The sequence below is a fragment of the Gossypium hirsutum genome, chromosome D13 (assembly GCF_007990345.1).
Source record: "Gossypium hirsutum isolate 1008001.06 chromosome D13, Gossypium_hirsutum_v2.1, whole genome shotgun sequence".
NCBI lineage: Eukaryota > Viridiplantae > Streptophyta > Magnoliopsida > Malvales > Malvaceae > Gossypium > Gossypium hirsutum.
Window position 1 is genome coordinate 15838490 of NC_053449.1, and position 20633 is coordinate 15859122.

General features: G+C 33.4%; 1 protein-coding gene across 1 annotated transcript; it reads left to right on the forward strand.

The window, feature by feature from the left end:
• The first annotated feature begins 12834 nt into the window (after positions 1-12834).
• LOC107893924 (alpha-1,4 glucan phosphorylase L-2 isozyme, chloroplastic/amyloplastic) lies at positions 12835-19717 on the forward strand. The gene is made up of 15 exons (XM_016819070.2): positions 12835-13578; positions 13898-14127; positions 14237-14338; positions 14591-14767; positions 14964-15239; positions 15807-16078; positions 16225-16342; positions 16441-16836; positions 16942-17094; positions 17361-17489; positions 17829-18065; positions 18213-18289; positions 18581-18767; positions 18857-19057; positions 19354-19717. The coding sequence occupies exons 1-15, from the start codon at positions 13383-13385 to the stop codon at positions 19468-19470; spliced, it is 2868 nt and encodes a 955-aa protein (XP_016674559.2). The 5' UTR covers positions 12835-13382; the 3' UTR covers positions 19471-19717.
• Positions 19718-20633: the final 916 nt, after the last annotated feature.

Below are 20633 nucleotides of genomic sequence, written 5' to 3' on the forward strand. Positions count from 1 at the left end.
GAAGTTCAAAATTTCAAAGATCAATTCATTCATCATGCTGCGATCAACGATATAAGGGACTAAGTTCTAGTATTATTAGCATTGCATAGGATCATTCTCAAACCCAAACAGCCTCCAAAGTTGACAAAAGAAAGTAACAAGTTTAGAGCAAAGAGTACCTTGTTATCTTTAGCATCTTCAATGTTCTCTTCAAGTAGATCAATTCTACATGTTTGACTTGATCTACTAACAACAGTGTTGAAGGTCTCATCCTCAACATCACTCATTTCACCAATGCAACCCTGCTGGGATTTAAGCCCTACAAAAATTTCTGGCAATTGTTCTTGAGAGTATGACGGAACCAACATGCTCACAACATTTTCTTCACCGACCATGGTTCCATTGAATGAACTGTTTCTGCATAAATCTTCATTAAAATCCATGGGTCCATCAAAATTTAACTTATCATCACTGCTGCCATTCTCCAAAAGCGGGGTCGTATCATCAGCCGAGGTGAATGGGGCAACCTGTGGCGTCCTCGGAAACCCATCTTCAATGTCTCTGGTTTGGTCTTGACTTGATGAACATGAGAAATCAAGAACCAAAAGTCAAGGAAAAAACATTAGAAGCTATAGTAAGATCCATTAAGGTTCATGATAACTAGTTTTAGAATCAACTTAGAGAAATTTCCATTGAAATAGAAGAAATAACATACAGTTCACCCCTTTTTTAAACTCAGAAACAATAAACTATATTATAATCCTTACTGAAGTTTGATAGTTAAGTAAGTGAAAGCATTTGATAATTCCAAAGCCCAGAACCCAAAAGATCACATAAAAGAATTACATACAGCTCATTTGACTGCATTTATCTTTCTTCCTCAATAAAAATGGAAAAGCAAAGAAATTCTGATCAGTCCTCTCATAAAAATTTTAACTCCTAACATAGTACTAGATTCATCAAGATGATGATCATGACAGTTTTCCCAGAGACTTCCACTTTAACACCAGAAATCAAGTAACAATAAATTGAATTCCAAAAAAATAACAGAAATAAGGGCATGGGTATTGACAATTAAAGGGTAAAGAGAAAACCAAAATCAAAATTTGACCCAACAAAATAGAAGAAATGAAGCTTTTGGGAATCACCTGAAAGAAGTATAGTTATAGAATTTAATATCCAAACACATGAAAAGAAGTGAAGCAGAGGAGAAAATGGTTTGTCCCAAACGAAGAGCCAAGCTAGCGCTAGTTCCCAATGCCCCTGGCACTTGCTCCATCATCTTTCAAGTCAGCTTACCTCTCCGTTTCTTCATCTTTAAATTCCCAAACAAGAAAGAAGAAAACAGAGTTCCAAAGAAAGTGAAAGAAGTGGTCTCCGAAATTCCAAAAAATTATGCTTGCAAAAATGGTTCTACCTTTAGGTTTTGTTTCTATGATGAAGACCTTGGAAGAGAGAAATAAGAAAAGGAAGAAAGTGTTTTTTTTTAATTCTGAAAATAGGAGTTATATTGTTTTGACATAGTTTCATTCATGTCTGTTTCAATGTCTGTGAAACCCATCTTCAATGTCTTTTTCAAGATTTGCATATAGACAGAGGGAGCAAATCGGCAGAAAGGGTAAAACAGGGAGGGTAAACTGAAGGGGCAGCTAATCTGCACAAAAGAGAGGATTAGAAATCGGTGGTTTTCATCGATTAGGAAAGTAATGTATTACACGCGTATTACAAATACATTGAACCAAACGACGGAATAAAAAGGGATTAGGTAGGGCCCACCGATTAGGGGTGTATTGGCTAACCAAACATGGTGTAAGTGTTGTGGCCGGGTGCATCGGTTCAGAGGATTAGTGAATCAAACAGAAAGCAGTGGGACCAAAAGTGAAATTAAGGAAGCTTGATGAAGGGACTAAACCTACAACTCTAAATTCGGTGTCTGCATATGTTAGACAAGCAATACAGAATGATGGATATATCTTATGTTAAAACGATAAAACCACCACTCCAACCCTACTTTGATTTACGTGAATTTTCATGGAATGAGATCATTCTATTATCAATCCTTTATAATCTGCGATCTATGCGGATAAGTCCTGCTTTAAGTTTCTATTTTTTCAATGCAATTTCAATTATTATTTATTTAAATATTTTTAAAAATAATTTCTTTTGTTTTCATATAGTTATTTATTGAAAAATTATGTCTTCATTTTAAAGGAAATTATTATAATATATATAAGAATTACATTATATGTTTCATAAAAAAATATGCTGCAATTTAAAAGTAAAAAAAAAGAAAAAAAAAGAGAAATATAAAGATTTATTTAATTATTATTTCCGAAATAATCAAAGATACACAAACTTCCATTAAAAAAGTACTCCTTACTATTTTATTTTGCAATGCTACTTTTATTGGAATGTTGCAATTTATGAATTATTTAAATACACTAAAAATTGTTTAGTAAAAATTGGTAAAAAAATAGTTTAAAATACACAAGTAAATATTTTTATATTAATATTTTTAAAGATTTAGCTAAAGGTAGTTAAAGATTACAGTATTTTCCATTAAAAAAGCTTCCACCCAGTGTATATAAAAAAGGGGTAAAAGGTCAAGTTGGAACATAAAGTGCGAACATAGAAGACTATACAACAATGGTTTTAAAAGTTCAATTGTAACACTCTATTCGTTGTCCGAATCATGGGATGCTACATTTGTTGTCGGAACAACTACAATCGGTTACATACAAAATCTCATCTTTAATTGTTAAGTTATGAGTATTACAAGCTTAAAACACGTTATATAATCATTTTTGGATCATATACGAGTTATGAAAGTTTAATAACATCACGGGTCAAATTAGGATTAAACTGAAAAGTTTTCATATTATTTCATGTGGGAGTTGCGACTTCCAGGGCTTAGTATCGCGGCATTGAAGACAGTAGTCAAGCTTTCTAACAGTAGTCAATTGTTACCGTCTGGATGTTGGCTTCACTTTCTCGGGGCTTTGAGAATACCTAAACTTGCACACAGAATAAACAAACCGTATGCTAAGCGATAAGGATCAATGATACTTTCATGATCCAAGATATTTCAAGACAAATACATGTATATATGCACTCAATATCTAACCAAATCATGTTCTAAAATTTCAACCATTCTCATAATCTTTCAATGCATGAAAGCATAATTATAACCATGTTAGAACAACTTATTCAACATTGCCATATGCATGACTAACTCTATTTATTTGTCAATTATCAGTCATTAACTATATACCGATTCAATATCATTCATGAATCAAAAACATACATTTATTTACCTTTATTAGTGTGTCATCTAGCGTCATATTCAATTATCATTTACCTGTTTAACTATCTTTCAACCTCTTTTCTGTAGTCATTTGACTCATTCACGTTCGTTTCGACCCCCAGGGCTCGTTTTCAACTAATTTGCACATTAGATTACTTACTTTATTTATCACAATTCACATATTCATGCAAATAATCTCATATCATCATGCCATCTCATTTATATGCCATTTACCAAGTTTACCAATTATGTGACTCGAACGGTTACACGGATCGTCAACCAACACACCAACTGGAACCGAAGTGCATCATCAAATAAATCGAAGTAAAGGAAATTGGTACATCAAGTGCATACTGGAATACGAAACACATCATTGATGCACAAAGCACATATTGGCACACAAGGTGAATATTGATGCATAAGCATGTAAACCCATACTCAATCCAATAATATGACCAGGGGTGTTCAAACTTCGATTAAAATTGAATTAATCGATCAAACCGATTTAATTTGGTTAATCAGTCGATTAACCAATCTAGTTCAATCGGAGGTTGATTAAAGGTTTTTTGAAATTTTGGTTAACGGTTAATTCGGTTCAAAATTGGGTAATTAATTGAATTAATTTAACTTAATAAATAATATTATATATTATATGCATTAGGTTATTATTAGTCCAGTTAATTCGGTTAATTCGGTCAAATGAACATTATAATTTTATTTTTTATATGTCTTGTACTTGTTTTAACAAAACAAAGAAACAAAATATATAAATTTCGATTAATTCGGTTAACCAATTAAATTAACCAAAATATTTCAGTTCGGTTATTTTTTTAAAAAAAAATTTTGGTTCGATTAACGGTTAAAGGATTAAAAAGTGTAAGAAAATATAATATCGTATGTAGTATTAATATGTCAGGAACAATGATAATGCAATACAATGCAATAGCAGTAATACAATAGAATACTTGTAATCAGATAGAGTTGAAAATTAGAAGAATTTTGTTAAGGCCTGTATAAACAGTTTCCTTGAGACAGATTCAACCTCTCCTTAGTGCTTTGAGTAACATTGGACGCCTGTCTCCTAGGATACAACAACAAACGATCACAGTAGTAGCACAACAACAGTGATCAATTGAACATAATCTTGCCTTTCTCTATCACCAGGAGAAATGAATTTAGAAGGAATTTTTTATATTGATGGTTTTTGATTACGTGCTTTTGAAATCTCCTAACTTGGCTTTATATAGAGGAGAGGAAATGAATGAAGAGATTTAGATTGATTTATGAAGAGATTTGTTGAAAAATTAATAGATATAAGTGAATAGAGACAATGAATGAAAATAAATGCAATATTAAACCAAGAGATACAATTGTTCAAAAGATGCAATTGTATGAAAAAATGCAATATTAAACCAAGAGATACAGTTATTTAATTTGAGCATCAATTTATCATTCATCACTCAACAATTATTTAATTTGAGCATCAATTTATCATTCATCATTCAACAATTATTTTCCCACAATCCCACAATCCCTTATGAAAGTGTATTTACTTTACTAGCTGACCAGTAGACGTGATGTCCTTGAACTGTTCTGTCGTTTGTGTAAAAGATGATATTCCACACTCAAATACCTCAATGGCAAGATTTTTTGTTCTGATGGGTATGTTCATATGGTCGTGAACATCTTCTTGGTTTTACAAGAGCTTAGAGAACTATGCCCCAATAGTCTTCTTGAAGCGGCCCCACTTCACTATCACATATTTGACTTATGTTGTTTGTTTCACCAAAACAAACAATGGTCATTAAAAGCATTGCTTAACCTTTTCTACATTTTAATAACTATTTTTATTATAGGAATGAACTCGGGATAAGAACCCCCACAATGACCTTACAAGGTCTATGCAAGTAGGTTGTCCCATTGAACCTAGATCTTGGGATCTCCGGTCAACTAGGTTTGGTTTTCCTTCACATAGCGCCTTAAATATTCATGGGCTTTAGTCTATTCCTTTCGATGTTTTATAAACTTTATATTGGTTTAACCCTTTGGTTAGCAGATCCGTAGTGTTATCTTTTGATATTACAAAATCAATAGAGATAACTCCAGTTGATATCAGTTGTCTAATGGTATTGTGTCTTGACTTACCATTATACATTACGCTCTGTGCTTTACCAATTTGTTGTTTGGTTATCATAATATATGCATATTGTGGGCATAGGCTTTGGTCATTCAGGAATATCCTCTAAAAAGTTTCGTAGTCATTCTGCTTCTTTTCTAGATTTGTCTAGAGCTACAAACTCAGATTCCATCATGGATTTGGTTATAATCATTTTCCTTGAAGATTTTCATGACACAGCTCCTCCTCTTAATGTGAAAATATAACCACTTATGCTTTTGGTATCTTGAATATCAGATATCCAACTAGTATAGGAAAATCCTTCTAACACAGCAGAATCTCTAGAATAATGTAATCCATAGTTCTGAATATATTTGAGATATCTCAGTACCCTCACAATCGCTTTCCAATGGTTCTCCCCTGGATTGCTTGTGAATCTGCTTAAACTTCTTACAGTGAAAGTAATATCAAGTTTAGTGCAACTCACAAGGTACATTAGACTGCCTATAACTCTTGTATATTCCACTTGGTCAACACTTTCACCTTTTTTTTGGATAAATGTTGACTTATATCTATTAGAGTTATGGTTACACCAAAACTAGCCTTGACAAATTTCTCAAGAATCTTGTCTACATAGTGTGATTGAGTCAATACGAGTCCTTCAGATGACCTTTTAATTTGGATGCTCAAAATCATGTCAGCAAGTCTCATATCTTTTATGTCAAATCTTGAATTTAATAAGTTTTTGGTACGTTTTACCATTTCATTGTTACTTCCAACAATGAGTATGTCATCAACATATAAACATAGAATTACATATCCATCAATAGTGGTTTTGACATACACACATTTGTCACACTCATTAATTTTAAATCCATTTAATATCATGACACTATCGAACTTTTCATGCCACTTCTTTGGTGCTTGCTTAAGCCTATACAAAGACTTCACCAATCTATAGTATTTTCTTTCTTGCCTCGGAGCTACAAGACCTTTAGGTTTTTCCATGTAAATCTCCTCATCAAGATCTCCATTTAGAAAAGTTGTTTTAACATCCATTTGATGAACTTCTAGATTCCACAAAGTGGCAATAGCAAGTATCATCCTTATAAAAGTTATTCTTAATACAGGAGAAAATGTATCAAAGTAATCAATACCTTCCTTTTTTCTATAACCTTTTATAACCAATCAGGCCTTGTACTTATCAATTGTTCCATTTGCTTTTATTTTTCATTTGAAAATCCATTTAGAATTTAGTGGTTTAATTCCATGAGGTAGATCCACTAATTCCCACGTATGATTTTTCATGATGGAATCAATTTCACTCTTGATAGCATCTTTCCAAAAAAATGCTTTCAGATGAGCAAATAGATTCACTATAAGTTTGAGGTTCAGTCTCTAGCATATAGGTTAGAAAATCTGATCGAAAGGACTTTTCCACCCTTACCCTTTTACTTCTTCTTAGCTTTGCCTTTACTTTAACTTCTTGTTAAAAGTCTTGACTGTCAACAATCTTTGAAGTCTATTTTGTTGAACTTGACCCATCTTCCTTAATCTTACAAAAGAATATATATTCAAAGAAAAGGTATTTTTAGATTCCAATATCATATTATTATGAATTTAAGGATTCTTTGATTTATGTACAAGAAACCAATATGCATTGATATGACATGCATAACTAATGAAAATACAATCTACCGTTTTAGGTCCTATTTTTATTTGCTTTGGTAAATGAACCATTACCTTTGCAAGACACCCTCACACTTTTAAGTAGTTATAGGAAGGTTTCATTCCCTTCCATAACTCATATATTGTCTTGTTCTTTTTCTTGCAAGGCACCTTATTTAAAAGGTAATTCGTTGATAAAACAACTTCCCCCCACATGTTTTGTGACAACCTAGAACTTCCTAGCATTGCATTCATCATTTCCTTTAGGGTTCGATTTTTACGCTCTGCTACCCCATTGGATTAAGGAGAGTATGGTGGTGCTTCATAAATAATATCATGTTGTGCACAAATTTTACCAAATGGTTTAATATATTCACTACCACGGTCACTTCTCGCCCTCTTAATTCTTTTATTAAGTTGGATTTCAACTTCCTGCTTATAGAGAACAAATTTCTCTATAGCTTCATCTTTACTTTTAAGTAAATATATATAGCAATATTTTGTGCTATCATCAATTAAGGTAACAAAATATTTATTCCCTCCTCTAGTTTGAATAAACTTTAAGTCACAAATACCACTATGCATTAGATCAAGTGATTCAGTATTTCTTTTAACAGGTTGAAATTAAGACCTTGCTACTTTTGCCTCAACATACTTTTCACATTTATTATTATAATTAATGTGAAATGAAGGAACGTGCTCTAAGTTAATTAATCTATGTAAACTATTAGAATTAATATGTCCGAGCTGACCATGGCATAAATCAAATGACTCAAGCATATAACAGAAGAAGAAGCATTATTCTTATTCATAGTATTAGTTTTTATAGAGATAGCATCGAGTTTCCACATATTTTCACATATCATTTAATATATATCCCCTTCCCACAAATGTTCCCCCTTTTGAAAAAACTAACTTTTGGGATTCAAATACCATCCTAAAGCCATGCATACTTAAGAGGGTCCTAGAGACAAGATTCTTGCGTATGTCAGGCACATACAACACATTTTGAGGTTTTAACTTTTTGCCAGAAGTCAACTTCAAAATCACAGTGCCTTTCCCATTGATCTTGGAAGTTGCAGCATTGCCCATATAGAGTTTCTTCCCTTTCTCATAAGGAACCAACTCAACAAAGGAGTCCTTATAACAACAAATATGACGTGTGGTACCAGTATCAAGCCATCATTCTATTGGATTTGAATCAACCAAGTTGACTTCAGAAATTACAGCGCAAAGGTCAAGGTCAGATATTTCCCTAGAAATCTTTTCCACAATGTTGGCCTCATTTGTTCTAACCCTCTTTGCAAGCTTAGAATAAGATGACTTTTGTCCGATCTTTCTAACCCTTCTTGGAAACCTATAACTGGATAACTTGTGTCTCATTTTATTGCAATTAAAGCATTTTCTTGGAATTTTGGCTTCTTGAAGACACTGCCTTTTGGTCCTAGTTTAGACCTAGTCTAAGAACGTTTTCTTTTCTTGGAGTCCTTATTGACTTCCCCTATGTTTGCCTTGGAAAAGTTAGGATTGGTTACTTTGTTTACCCTTTTAGTCGCACCTCGATTGTCTTATTCAATTTGAAGTCTGACAATTAGATCTCCCACTATCATTTCATTTCTCTTATGCTTATGATAGATCTTAAAGTCATTTCAAGTAGGGGAAAGTTTTTCAATAATGATTGTCACCTGAAAGGATTCACTTTGATAAGCTATAAAAGTAACATATTTTAATCTCATTCTTAATGTGTTCTTGGATGATTAATTATGCAAATTAGTGAATTTGATGCTCTTAATCCTTTAAATTCATGTTTCTATACTTAGGAGAGAATTTGGGAGCGAAAAGAGCGAAAAATGAGCCAAAATTGTGTGCCACACGGGCTAGATACACACCCATGTGCCAGCCCGTGTTGATTTCGCACCCTGCTTCCCCAATACTCAGAAAAACATAACTTTTAGGCTTTCTAAGCATTCTAAAGTCTATAAATACCAATTAGAAGAAGACATAAGGGAGCCATCAAAGAGGATAGAAGAAAACACTCGAAGAACGCCATTAGAATCAACTCGGAAGTGGATCTCCATCAAGATCGAAGATCTCATTTTAATTTCTTTCAAAGTTTTTATGAGTTTTTTTTATGTCTTGTGTTTATTCTAACTTTGAGATGTTTATGAACTAATTCCCTAACTATCTAGGGAGGATGAAACTTATGATGAATCCTTTTATTTAATTTCTGTTTTTACGCGATAAATACTTTATTCTTGTTTTCAATTATGTATGCTTATTTCTTTTTTTTTTAATATTTCTGGGATATTAATTCATATTTAATGTGCTTAATTCAATGGAGCAAAAGTCTCTGTTTAAAAGTAGATCCAGCATAATTGAGTGGAGTTTCATGCAATCCTAGAAATAGGATGACATAAATCTACCGGATTAGAGTCAAATCTAATAGGGGAATCCATAGATCGAGTTAATACGACGATAGAGGTTTTAATTAGAAAGAAATTTCAATTAATCAACCTAGAGTCAGTTGTTCTTACTCACGAAAGAGATATTAACATAATTTAGGGATTTCTACGGATCAAGACACAAGTGAATAAATCATTTAATTTAGATTCATAATAATAGGTGAAGTTTAGGTGGATTTATTCTTGGGTATTGTCTATCTCACTGGTTAATATTCCTTTATTTCTTTGAATCATTTTTTGTTGCGTTCTTAGTTAAATTAGTTTAACAAATTTAGATTAAAACACATCACTCAAAATTGTCAGCTAAATAATAGAAAAACGATAACTACTAATACTTTTAGTCCTCGTGGATACAATATTCTCTACTCACCATAGCTATACTATTGTTCGATAGGTGCACCTGCCTTTATCGTATTTATAGTTATTTTAGTGACCATCACACTTATATCCATCCTTTCTATAAGAATACCATGAATGATTAGTTGGAATTCCTGCACCTGATTTACAACAGCTTTAGAATAAACTATTACAAAGTTTAAGAACTTGGCAACTAAGAATTTCTTAGCACCAACATCTTTAGTTTTGTATTTATGGTCCATCGATTCCCATAATTCCTTAGTCTTTTTCTTGATACTATATACTTCATAAAGTTCATCAGATAAACTGTTCAAAATGTAGTTACGACATAAGAAATCAGAGTTGTTTCATGCTTTGACAATGTTGAAGGCGGTAATAGCATCTTCCTCATCCTCTCTAAAAATAGGAGGATCATCCTTCAGAAATTTTATCATATTCAACATGGTCAAATGGAACAAATTTTTCTATTTTCATGTTTTAAAATTCTCTCTGATGAATTTTGCAGGCTTTTCATTGTAACTTATAGTCACAGGTAATTTTTGGCTCGCAACCTGAGTCTAAGCAATGACAATCGCCTCATCCTTTGAATTGGATGAGTTGTTTGACGTATGAGACATTTTTTTTTGTAATTGGAATGAAGAACTAGAATCTATAAATAAATTAAAATTCGAAATAGAAGCATAAACCAATCTTAAATAACCAATCTTAAATAAGTTACGATGGTAACCTATACGTCTTAGATTAAAACTATAACAAATATTTTTTTCTTAAGATTGTAAGAAAATATAATATCGTATGTAGTATTAATATGTCAATAACAATGATAATGCAATACAATGCAGTAGCAGTAGCATAATAGAATACCTGTAATCGGACAGAGTTGAAAATTAGAAAAAGAATTTTGTTGAGGCCTGTATGAACAATTTCCTTAAGACAGATTCGACCTCTACTTGGTGCTTTGAGTAACATTGGACGTCTGTCTCCTAGGATATAACAACAAACGATCACAGTAGTAGCACAACAACAGTGATCAATTGAGCACAATCTTACCTTTCTCTATCACCAGGAGAAATGAATTTAGAAAGAATTTTTAGTATTGATGGTTTTTGATGATTTGTTTTTGAAATCTCCTAACTTGGCTTTATATAGAGGAGACAAAATGAATGAAGAGATTTAGACCGATTCATTAAGAGTTTTGTTGAAAAATTAATAGATATAAGTGACTAGAGACAATGAATGAAAAAAACTGCAATATTAAACCAAGAGATACAATTGTTCAAAAGATACAACTGTGTGAAAAAATGCAATATCAAGTGATACAATTGTTTAATTTGAGCATCAATTTACCATTCATCACTCAACAATTATTTTCCAACAAAAATTTTGGCTAATTCGGTTAATACTAGTTCGAATCGGTTAATCGATCGGTTAACCGTTTGAATACCCCTACCTATGACATGCCAACTATATTCGACACAACTCAAACAACTAATAGGTACTAATGTTCAATTTCATTTTGCAATTCAGTCCACATTAGATCTCATATCATTTTCATAATTACAATCTCATTTCATCATCAAATACATATATTTCATATTATATAACATATTTCATTTCAATTTCTATATCACATATCACAATTCAAGTATTTAATGTCATTTTTCATTTTAGTCACCTATCCTGATAATCCATACCAAAACTCAACATAACATTTCATATCATCAAGGCATACTCACCTTGACATGCTCTCATTCAACTAACATATATATGCAAACAATTAATTCTATCTCGAATTATAAAAAGTACAAACCATGGTCTTGTGTCACTAGTTAACAACTTTCGCTTTTCCTTTCCTTTCCAAAGGTTTCACGTTGATGTCAGTTATGGGCAGTCAAAATATAACACACTATCAATTTCCAATCAATTTACAACCAAATATCAATTCATGCATATTTTGTAATTTATTCAATTTAGCCCTTAAAACCAAGACAAGCACAACTTTCAGTCTAAAGCTTTAAATTGAAATCTGATTTCACAGCTATTCATTAAAGACTTTATACTTTCTATTTCTACCATAATTTCATAATAGGTTTTCTTTTTATTAAATTTGGTCCCTGATGTAAACAAGCTAACAATCAAGTTTGTTAAGCTGTACAATTTAGTCATTTTCATAACCTAAGCTTAATTTCTATCAATTTCATACCTAATTCATCCAATTCTCAACAATGGTAACTTATCAAAATCTCACTAATTAAACAAATTGATATACGGGTTACCTCAATCAAGCTCTCATGATAAAAAAAATCTATAAAAAAATGGCTAAAAACTTACTTGTAATGTTGATCGAATGTTACTTCAGTTTTGAAGCTTTTCTTCTTAACATAACAATGGTGGATGGTGGCATTTGGGAAGAATATGATGACTTTTGTCATCTTTTCCCACTAAGTTTTACTTATATACTAAGATTAATTTTAGTTAATCTTAATTAGTTTACTTAATCATGATTAATTAAACTCTAATATTTAATTAACCTATGCTAATGATAGTTAACATCAGATCCCACTATCATCCATTTTGAATTGGTCTACTAGCCATTTTAGTCCTTAGGATAATTGCTATTTAAGTCTTCAAGTCTTTCCCTAATTAAAAATCTATAACAATTAATTTTTTACAATTTAATCCATGAGTTTAAATTAACCACATTTTCGACTAAATCTTTAAACACATATTTGTGTAAAAATTTAAATCATTTAAATAAATAGGGTGAATAGGAATAGATTATGTGAGAAATTTTGGTAAAAGCTAAAAATTTTGGGGTTGGCTTGACTAGAATTTTCATAAAGTTTCTATTTAAAAGCATCACATTTTTTCCTCTTTGCTGCAAAATATCTAATATAACGACAAGCCATGGCCTCTACTTAGGATGGTCCCTCCCTCTCTGCCCTTTCAACAACCAAACATGCTTCAACTTCTCCTATGTGACCAAAATCTCCTGTTTTCCCCTCTTCCAACGGTCTTAATTTAATTTGGTTACCTCATCCTCCTTAACAATTAACCTCCAACGCAATCTTTGATTTTTTTATTTGGTCAGAAATATCTGGTTTGAAACATGCTATAATCTCCATTAATGGCATCATTATTACTTTTATCAAATGCTTTTGACTGCAAACAAGATGTTAATGACACCCATTTCACTAACAAACAAGAGAGTTACTACAAATCTAAATAACACTTCATTAAGCAAAATGGCATCCGTTAATTTCAAGAACACGATATAACTATAGTGTTAATTTCCCTCGTTTATAACATGAGAAATTGAGATAAGGATGATGATGATGATGATGAAGCGCCAAAATGAAGATAAGACGACAAAAGCAACACTCTCTCTTTCACTCATTTGTTCTTTTTTTTTAAATATCATAGAAACATTCTTACTCTTTCTGAACTGAAGGGAAAGGTAGTGATTGGTGGAAACTAATAAAGAAAACCAGGAACAATGGCGTCTCTACCTTTCTCTGCAACCAGTTTTCACTCCACCTTCATTTGTTTTAACTATAAAGCAAGGAACCCAAATTTGTTCTTCCTAAAAAAAGGTTCAAGCTTTACTTTTTCAAGGAGAAAATTCATTATCAAAAGTGTTGCCAGTGACCAAAGGCAGGACCTCAAAGAAGAAGGTCAAATCACTGAAGAAGGTTACTTTCACTTTTTAGTCACTTAATGCAATTTCATAGTATTTTTCTCTTTATAAACCTATTAGTAGGCAGTGAAGGGAAGGTTTTGAATAGTTTCGTAATGGAGGCTTGAAGGGTTTTGTACCCTAGATTACTTGGTTCAAGAATTCCCTAATATATAATGCTAAAGTGGCTTTTAGGGTCCTCTTTTTATCTTTGTTTTTCACTTCTTTCCACTAATGGATCTCAAAACCCCCTAAATATGTTGATCATGGTGTTTTATTGATCTTTTTGTTTGGTCATTTGAATCATTAATGTGATATGTTGATGTGATTTGCAGCTTCTTTAGATACATTTGTTCCAGATTCTGCATCCATTGCATCAAGTATTAAATACCATTCTGAGTTCACACCCTCATTTGCGCCGGACCATTTCGAGCTCCCCAAGGCGTTCAAAGCAACAGCCGAAAGCGTCCGTGATTCGCTTATTATAAACTGGAATGCTACATATGCTTACTATGAGAAAATCAATGTGAAGCAAGCATATTATCTTTCTATGGAGTATCTACAGGTTAATTTGGCCTTAAATTTGTCCACTTTTTCCTGATATTTATTTGGTTTTTGGAACCAAATTACTTGGCCAAATGTTTGTTAAATATTCCCAGTCACCATTGATGCAGGGTAGAGCTTTGCTGAATGCCATTGGTAACTTAGAGCTTACAGGAGCCTATGCAGAAGCTTTGAAGAAACTGGGACACAATTTGGAGGATGTAGCTAGGGAGGTTAGATCCTTCATGATTTTAAAAACACTTATATTTAGCATAATTAAGACCGGAAGGTTGAAAAAAGTAATGAACTTGCTTAAAATGGGAAATTTAATTATCCAAGAAAGACCTGGCAACTGTAATCAGTAAAGGGAAACAAAACCTTTACATGTTTTACTTAATGGTGAATTCCTTTCAAGCAAATTCATTATGCTTTGCACATTTTTGCTTTATTTGAGTTACTGAAGTTTTCAGTTTCTTGCTGACCAGGAACCAGATGCTGCACTTGGCAACGGTGGCTTAGGACGTTTAGCTTCCTGCTTTTTGGACTCCTTAGCAACATTAAATTACCCTGCTTGGGGATATGGACTTAGATACAAATATGGATTGTTTAAACAGTATATTACAAAAGATGGTCAGGAGGAAGTTGCAGAAAATTGGCTTGAGGTATCTTTTAATTACAAAATTATATTAAAGTTATGTGTCCAACACGAATGTTCTCAAAATTTTCTATATATTTGGAGTATCATATCCCATTATCGGTCTGAATATGTCTTGGACAAGGTACTTCAGGCATATCTTAAGAGTCTAGTTAGGACATTTTCTTGTTTTCTTAATTATTATTTATTGCTTATCAATGCAGATGGGAAATCCATGGGAAATTGTGAGAAATGATGTGTCATACCCTGTAAAATTTTATGGTGAAGTCATTTCAGGCCCTGAAGGAATCAAAGAATGGGTTGGAGGAGAAGATATAACTGCTGTTGCTTATGATGTCCCTATACCAGGATATAAAACTAAAACTACAATTAACCTCCGACTATGGTCTACTAAAGTTGCACCAGAAAAGTTTGATTTAAGTGCTTTCAACGCTGGAGATCATGCCAAAGCTTATTCAGCAATGAATAATGCAGAAAAGGTTTGAATTCACACTCATTCATTCCTTCATGCTTTTGATGCACTTTAAAGCCAAGAAGTTCTTGTAGTCTTGGGAGAAACAGGACAATGATATTGTGTGATGACCGAGATTTGGAACTCTGGCTTGCACACTGCCTGTATCGAAATTCGGTTGTCACCTTGAGTATGCTTACATCAACGGAATTGTCTTCTTTAGACACCAGCAAGCCCTTTAACTTTTCTCACTTGAAGGTGCACCTTCCTTTTAAGGAGAGGTCTTTAGGTGGAATCAAGGGAGGGTAACAAAGCTTTGAGCGCCTGCAGGATTCAAAGAGGACAATAATTTTGATGTAGGCATATGTAAGCTGACAGCCAAATTCCAGTAAGTACGGTGATATGGGGGAGATGTCCAAATTCCAGTCGTTACACGTTGAATTTGAGTGCTTTGAATCACATATTCAATCTGCCTTCTGAAAACATGTTTACACTACTGAAAGTAGTCTGGAATTTTCTTCATAATTGATCCATTCATTGTTAAAAATAGTAATTCTATCTCTCACATGATGCTATAATCTCTTTTAACGACCAGATTTGCTACATATTATACCCTGGTGATGAGTCACTTGAGGGGAAGACTCTTCGACTGAAGCAGCAATATACATTATGCTCAGCTTCTCTCCAGGACATTATTGCACGCTACGAAAGAAGATCGGGAGAGTTTTTGAATTGGGAAATTTTCCCTGAAAAGGTTGCAGTTCAAATGAATGATACTCACCCAACACTCTGCATTCCAGAGCTGATACGAATATTGATTGATGTCAAGGGTTTGAGCTGGGAACAAGCCTGGAATATCACCCAAAGGTAATTACTCTCTTTGACTTACATATCATAAATCTTTGTAGTTATTGACTTACATCCTTGCAAATAAATGAAATATAAGCTGCAGTACTAAGCTGGCTTCTAGTTGTAGTAGATTGTAGTTATATTAATGGTGACCTTTCCACCAGAACTGTTGCATACACAAACCATACAGTTCTACCTGAGGCATTGGAGAAATGGAGTCTGGAGCTGATGGAGAAACTACTTCCTCGACATGTTGAGATCATTAAAATGATTGATGAGGAGGTAGCTTATAAGCAATCTTGTGAAATTCTCCTCCTTTTCTTTAAGATCATATATTCTTTTTCGTATAACCTAACATCTGTTTGTATTTGGTGTATAAGCTGGTTCAAACCATTATTGACGAGTATGGAACCGAGGATCTGGATCTGTTGCAAGAAAAACTGAAACAAATGAGAATTCTAGATAACATTGAGTTGCCTGAGTCAGTGGTTGAAATGATTGTTAAACCAGAGAAAAGTTCAGTTGAGGCCATTGAATCAACTGAAGAGGATGATGTTTCTGATGAAGAAACTGAACCTACAGCTGAGGAAGATGAACTTGAGGAAGAGGAAATCGAGGAGAAAAATGAGGTGCCACCAATCATTGAGCCAGATCCAAAACTTCCCAAGTTGGTCCGAATGGCTAACCTCTGTGTTGCCGGTGGCTACGCAGTGAATGGTGTTGCCGAGATTCATAGTGAAATAGTGAAAAATGAAGTTTTCAATGATTTCTATGAGGTTGCCATCCAGAAACAGTCCTTTCCCATTCAATGTGTTCTCACATACTGAATCATTGGTTTTATTTTAGGACTTCTGATATACATTTATATTGCTTTGTGGCAGATGTGGCCTGAGAAATTTCAAAACAAGACAAATGGGGTTACACCAAGAAGATGGATCCGCTTCTGCAATCCAGATTTGAGTAAAATTATAACAAAGTGGACTGGATCGGAAGACTGGGTTGTAAATACAGAGAAGTTGCTCACACTTCGTAAGGTATGTATATCCAAACTCAAAACTTGATCGAATGTTTTAATTCATCAACTATAGTATCCAATCCATATAGTTTTATTACCAGAAAGTTTTTGCTAAGAAGGGAAATGATGTGCATTTTGGTCCTGTTATATTCTCATTCAGTTGGTAGTCTTTACATACATACAGTTGAGGAAAGAATATATAATTATATTGTATATTTTTCATTAAACCTTCATTATACTGGCTTTATGCACATTGTTAGAAGGACTAATGAGCATTATCCACAGTTTGCTGATAATGAGGATCTTCAATCTGAATGGAGGGAAGCAAAACAAAGAAACAAGGTTAAGGTTGCATCTTTCCTCAGAGAGAAAACTGGCTACATTGTCAATCCCGATGCAATGTTCGATGTGCAGGTTATTCTTCCTAGTTAATACTAATTCTTGTCTTCACTCTGTCATAGCTAGATTTCCCAATATCCATGTCTGAATATGTGTGGGATACAACTACACGTGTCAAATGCTGATATTTTAAGTAAAATGAAGGGTCGGGTAACATAGTTGCAAATCATTCAAATTGTACAGTTAATAGTTGGCTATCAAGCTCAGGAAATTGTTCATGCATACAAAAAACTCTGTTAAAATCTAAAGATGGACACAACTCCTTAATGATGAAAAAGAAATTATCCCAATAACAGTTGTGGCTTATCTTCATAAGTTATGAATTAATAGTAGACCTAAGGGATGTAATTGCAGGTAAAGCGCATCCATGAATACAAGCGGCAGTTATTGAACATTATGGGGATAGTTTACCGCTATAAGAAAATGAAAGAAATGAGCCATGAGGAAAGAAAAGCAAGCTTTGCTCCTCGGGTATGCATATTTGGAGGAAAAGCTTTTGCTACATATGTACAAGCCAAAAGGATAGTGAAGTTCATCACAGATGTTGGAGCTACTGTGAACCATGATCCTGAAATAGGAGATCTTCTAAAGGTATCTTATATGGTGAACTCTTTTTTTATTTGAGTTAATTGCTTTTGCATTTTGGTCATATATGTTGTTTGTAACTATATAAGCTTTATTGTTTTTCATACCTATTTGCAAATTATGCTTTTAAGCTTAATGTTGTTCTTTTGTTAGGTTGTCTTTGTTCCTGATTACAATGTAAGTGTGGCTGAAATGCTTATTCCCGGTAGTGAGCTGTCTCAGCATATAAGGTTATATTTAGCTCCTTACTTTTTTCTTTGTATTTGATTTCATCTGACATCTTCCAAAAAATGGTAATTGCTTGGAAAAGGGTTCTTAAAAGACCCCATAGCTTCAATCAAACCCATTAGAATTGGCTGTGAGGTTCTTACTTTTGAATTCAATCAATGACTGTGAATAACATACAACTTAAGCATAATAAGTCCCTGCAGATTGTTTAATTTGCAATATACTTCTGGAAACCAGTTGGTTGTTACTGATTAATGTAGCTCTCTGGCTAACACATTGTTTCAATTGTTTAGTACGGCCGGAATGGAGGCTAGTGGAACCAGCAATATGAAGTTTGCAATGAATGGCTGCATCCTTATTGGAACCTTAGATGGAGCTAATGTTGAAATAAGGCAAGAGGTTGGAGAAGATAACTTCTTTCTCTTTGGTGCAGAGGCTCACGAAATCGCAGGGCTAAGGAAAGAAAGAGCGGAGGGAAAGGTGAACCCTTAGGTTTTCTCTTTTGCAAAGATGAAAATTTGGTTTTATGCAATCACTTTTCTTATATTTTGTTTGATCTCTTATTGCAGTTTGTGCCAGACCCGAGGTTTGAAGAGGTGAAATCATATGTAAGAAGTGGTGTTTTTGGTCCCTACAACTATGAAGAACTGATGGGATCCTTGGAAGGAAATGAAGGGTACGGTCGTGCTGATTATTTCCTTGTTGGAAAAGACTTTCCCAGTTACATTGAGTGCCAAGACAACGTTGATGAGGCATATAGAGATCAAAAGGTGAGTACCATTTGGTAACTCTTGCATATGTTTTCGAGGAGTGATCTTTGTACATAGGTAGTTCAACTATTGCTTAGTATGATCTCTTTGAAGCTCATATATATAACTGACTGATCATTATACCAAGCCCCTTCACCCCTATAGTTCCAAACCTTCTCCAGTATAAACTATCTAGCTAGCTTCGAAAGTTTTTATCGTGCATACTTTTAAGTGTGTATTTGCTTTCTTGGTATTCTCTATCATCATACTTGCATTGCTACCTTTTGTGATTTAATTCATTCCTTTTTTTTTAACAGAGATGGACAAAAATGTCGATTTTGAACACAGCTGGCTCATACAAGTTCAGCAGTGACCGTACAATTCATGAATATGCCAGGGACATATGGAGGATTGATCCTGTTGTGCTGCCATGATTACTGGTGAACCCCTAGTTTAGCCTATCCAATACCTTCCTCCCTTTTTTGAAGTATAGAAGTAAATGTTGCTGGTTCTCAATATTATACCTTGTGATCACTTTATAATATTTTAGGAATAAAATATAATGGAAAGCCTGGAACTGAAATCTGCCAAAATATATGCAGACTGCTGTTAATTGCTATGATTTACAGTGATCAAGAATCTTATTAAAGGTTCAATAAATGCCAAATATTGCAGCTCCAATCCCCAAAGACCTGACTTTGAACTGGTTTTGTACTTGCACCTCTATTGGGAACCATATAACTTGAGTTTTTCCCCCATAAAATTTAACTATTACTTTAAAAAATCTTCCTTGTTGAGCCCTGCATAACAGTAACAATGGCATTGCAGGATCTGCAGATTGGGCTCTTAAGCTCATCTAATTAGATCTTCATTAGTTTTTTTCCCCTTTGGGATCTTAGCTTGGGAATTAAAAAGAAGGGTTGTAGACGTTGAAATTTGAATCTTAAACTTACTAAATGTCACCTCTTAGGGGTGAATATGTGCGTGTATATACGCACATATATATGAACCGATTTAGTTAAGCATGGAGTTCAGCAAGATCAAGAAGTTAGTGGCTATTACCTTAATCTATCAGCTAAACTAGGTAAAACACCAAGAGTTGTTTAAACTTGAACTAACCAGAACTCAGTGAGCTTAATTAGCTATATATATATTATATATATATATATAGGGCTAAGATTATCCTAAATCTGAAGATCTCCAAGGACAAATATAAGGAACCTTAGCTTGTTTTTAGTTGTTATTTTAGAAGCAAATAAATACAATAACTCTATCAACGGACCTGAGACCGAGAGGTTTTAGAATCCCTCAACAATTTACCTTTGTTGATGACCTAAAATCTCAAGCAAATACATATATTTTTAAATCTCCATCAGACAACAATGCCATGGTCATCATCACCATCAACCCCAATTCTTACTTGAAAGCTTACTCATTATGTAACAAACAAATTAAAAAGAATTTTTATTTTCATTTGATATCTATCTCTCTTGCACCAGAGATCAGACCAGATGCATAATGAGAATCTACTTTTTAATTATAAGACAGTCTGATGTAGACTTAAAGCCTGTTTGATTTGCTTCATAGAACAATTATA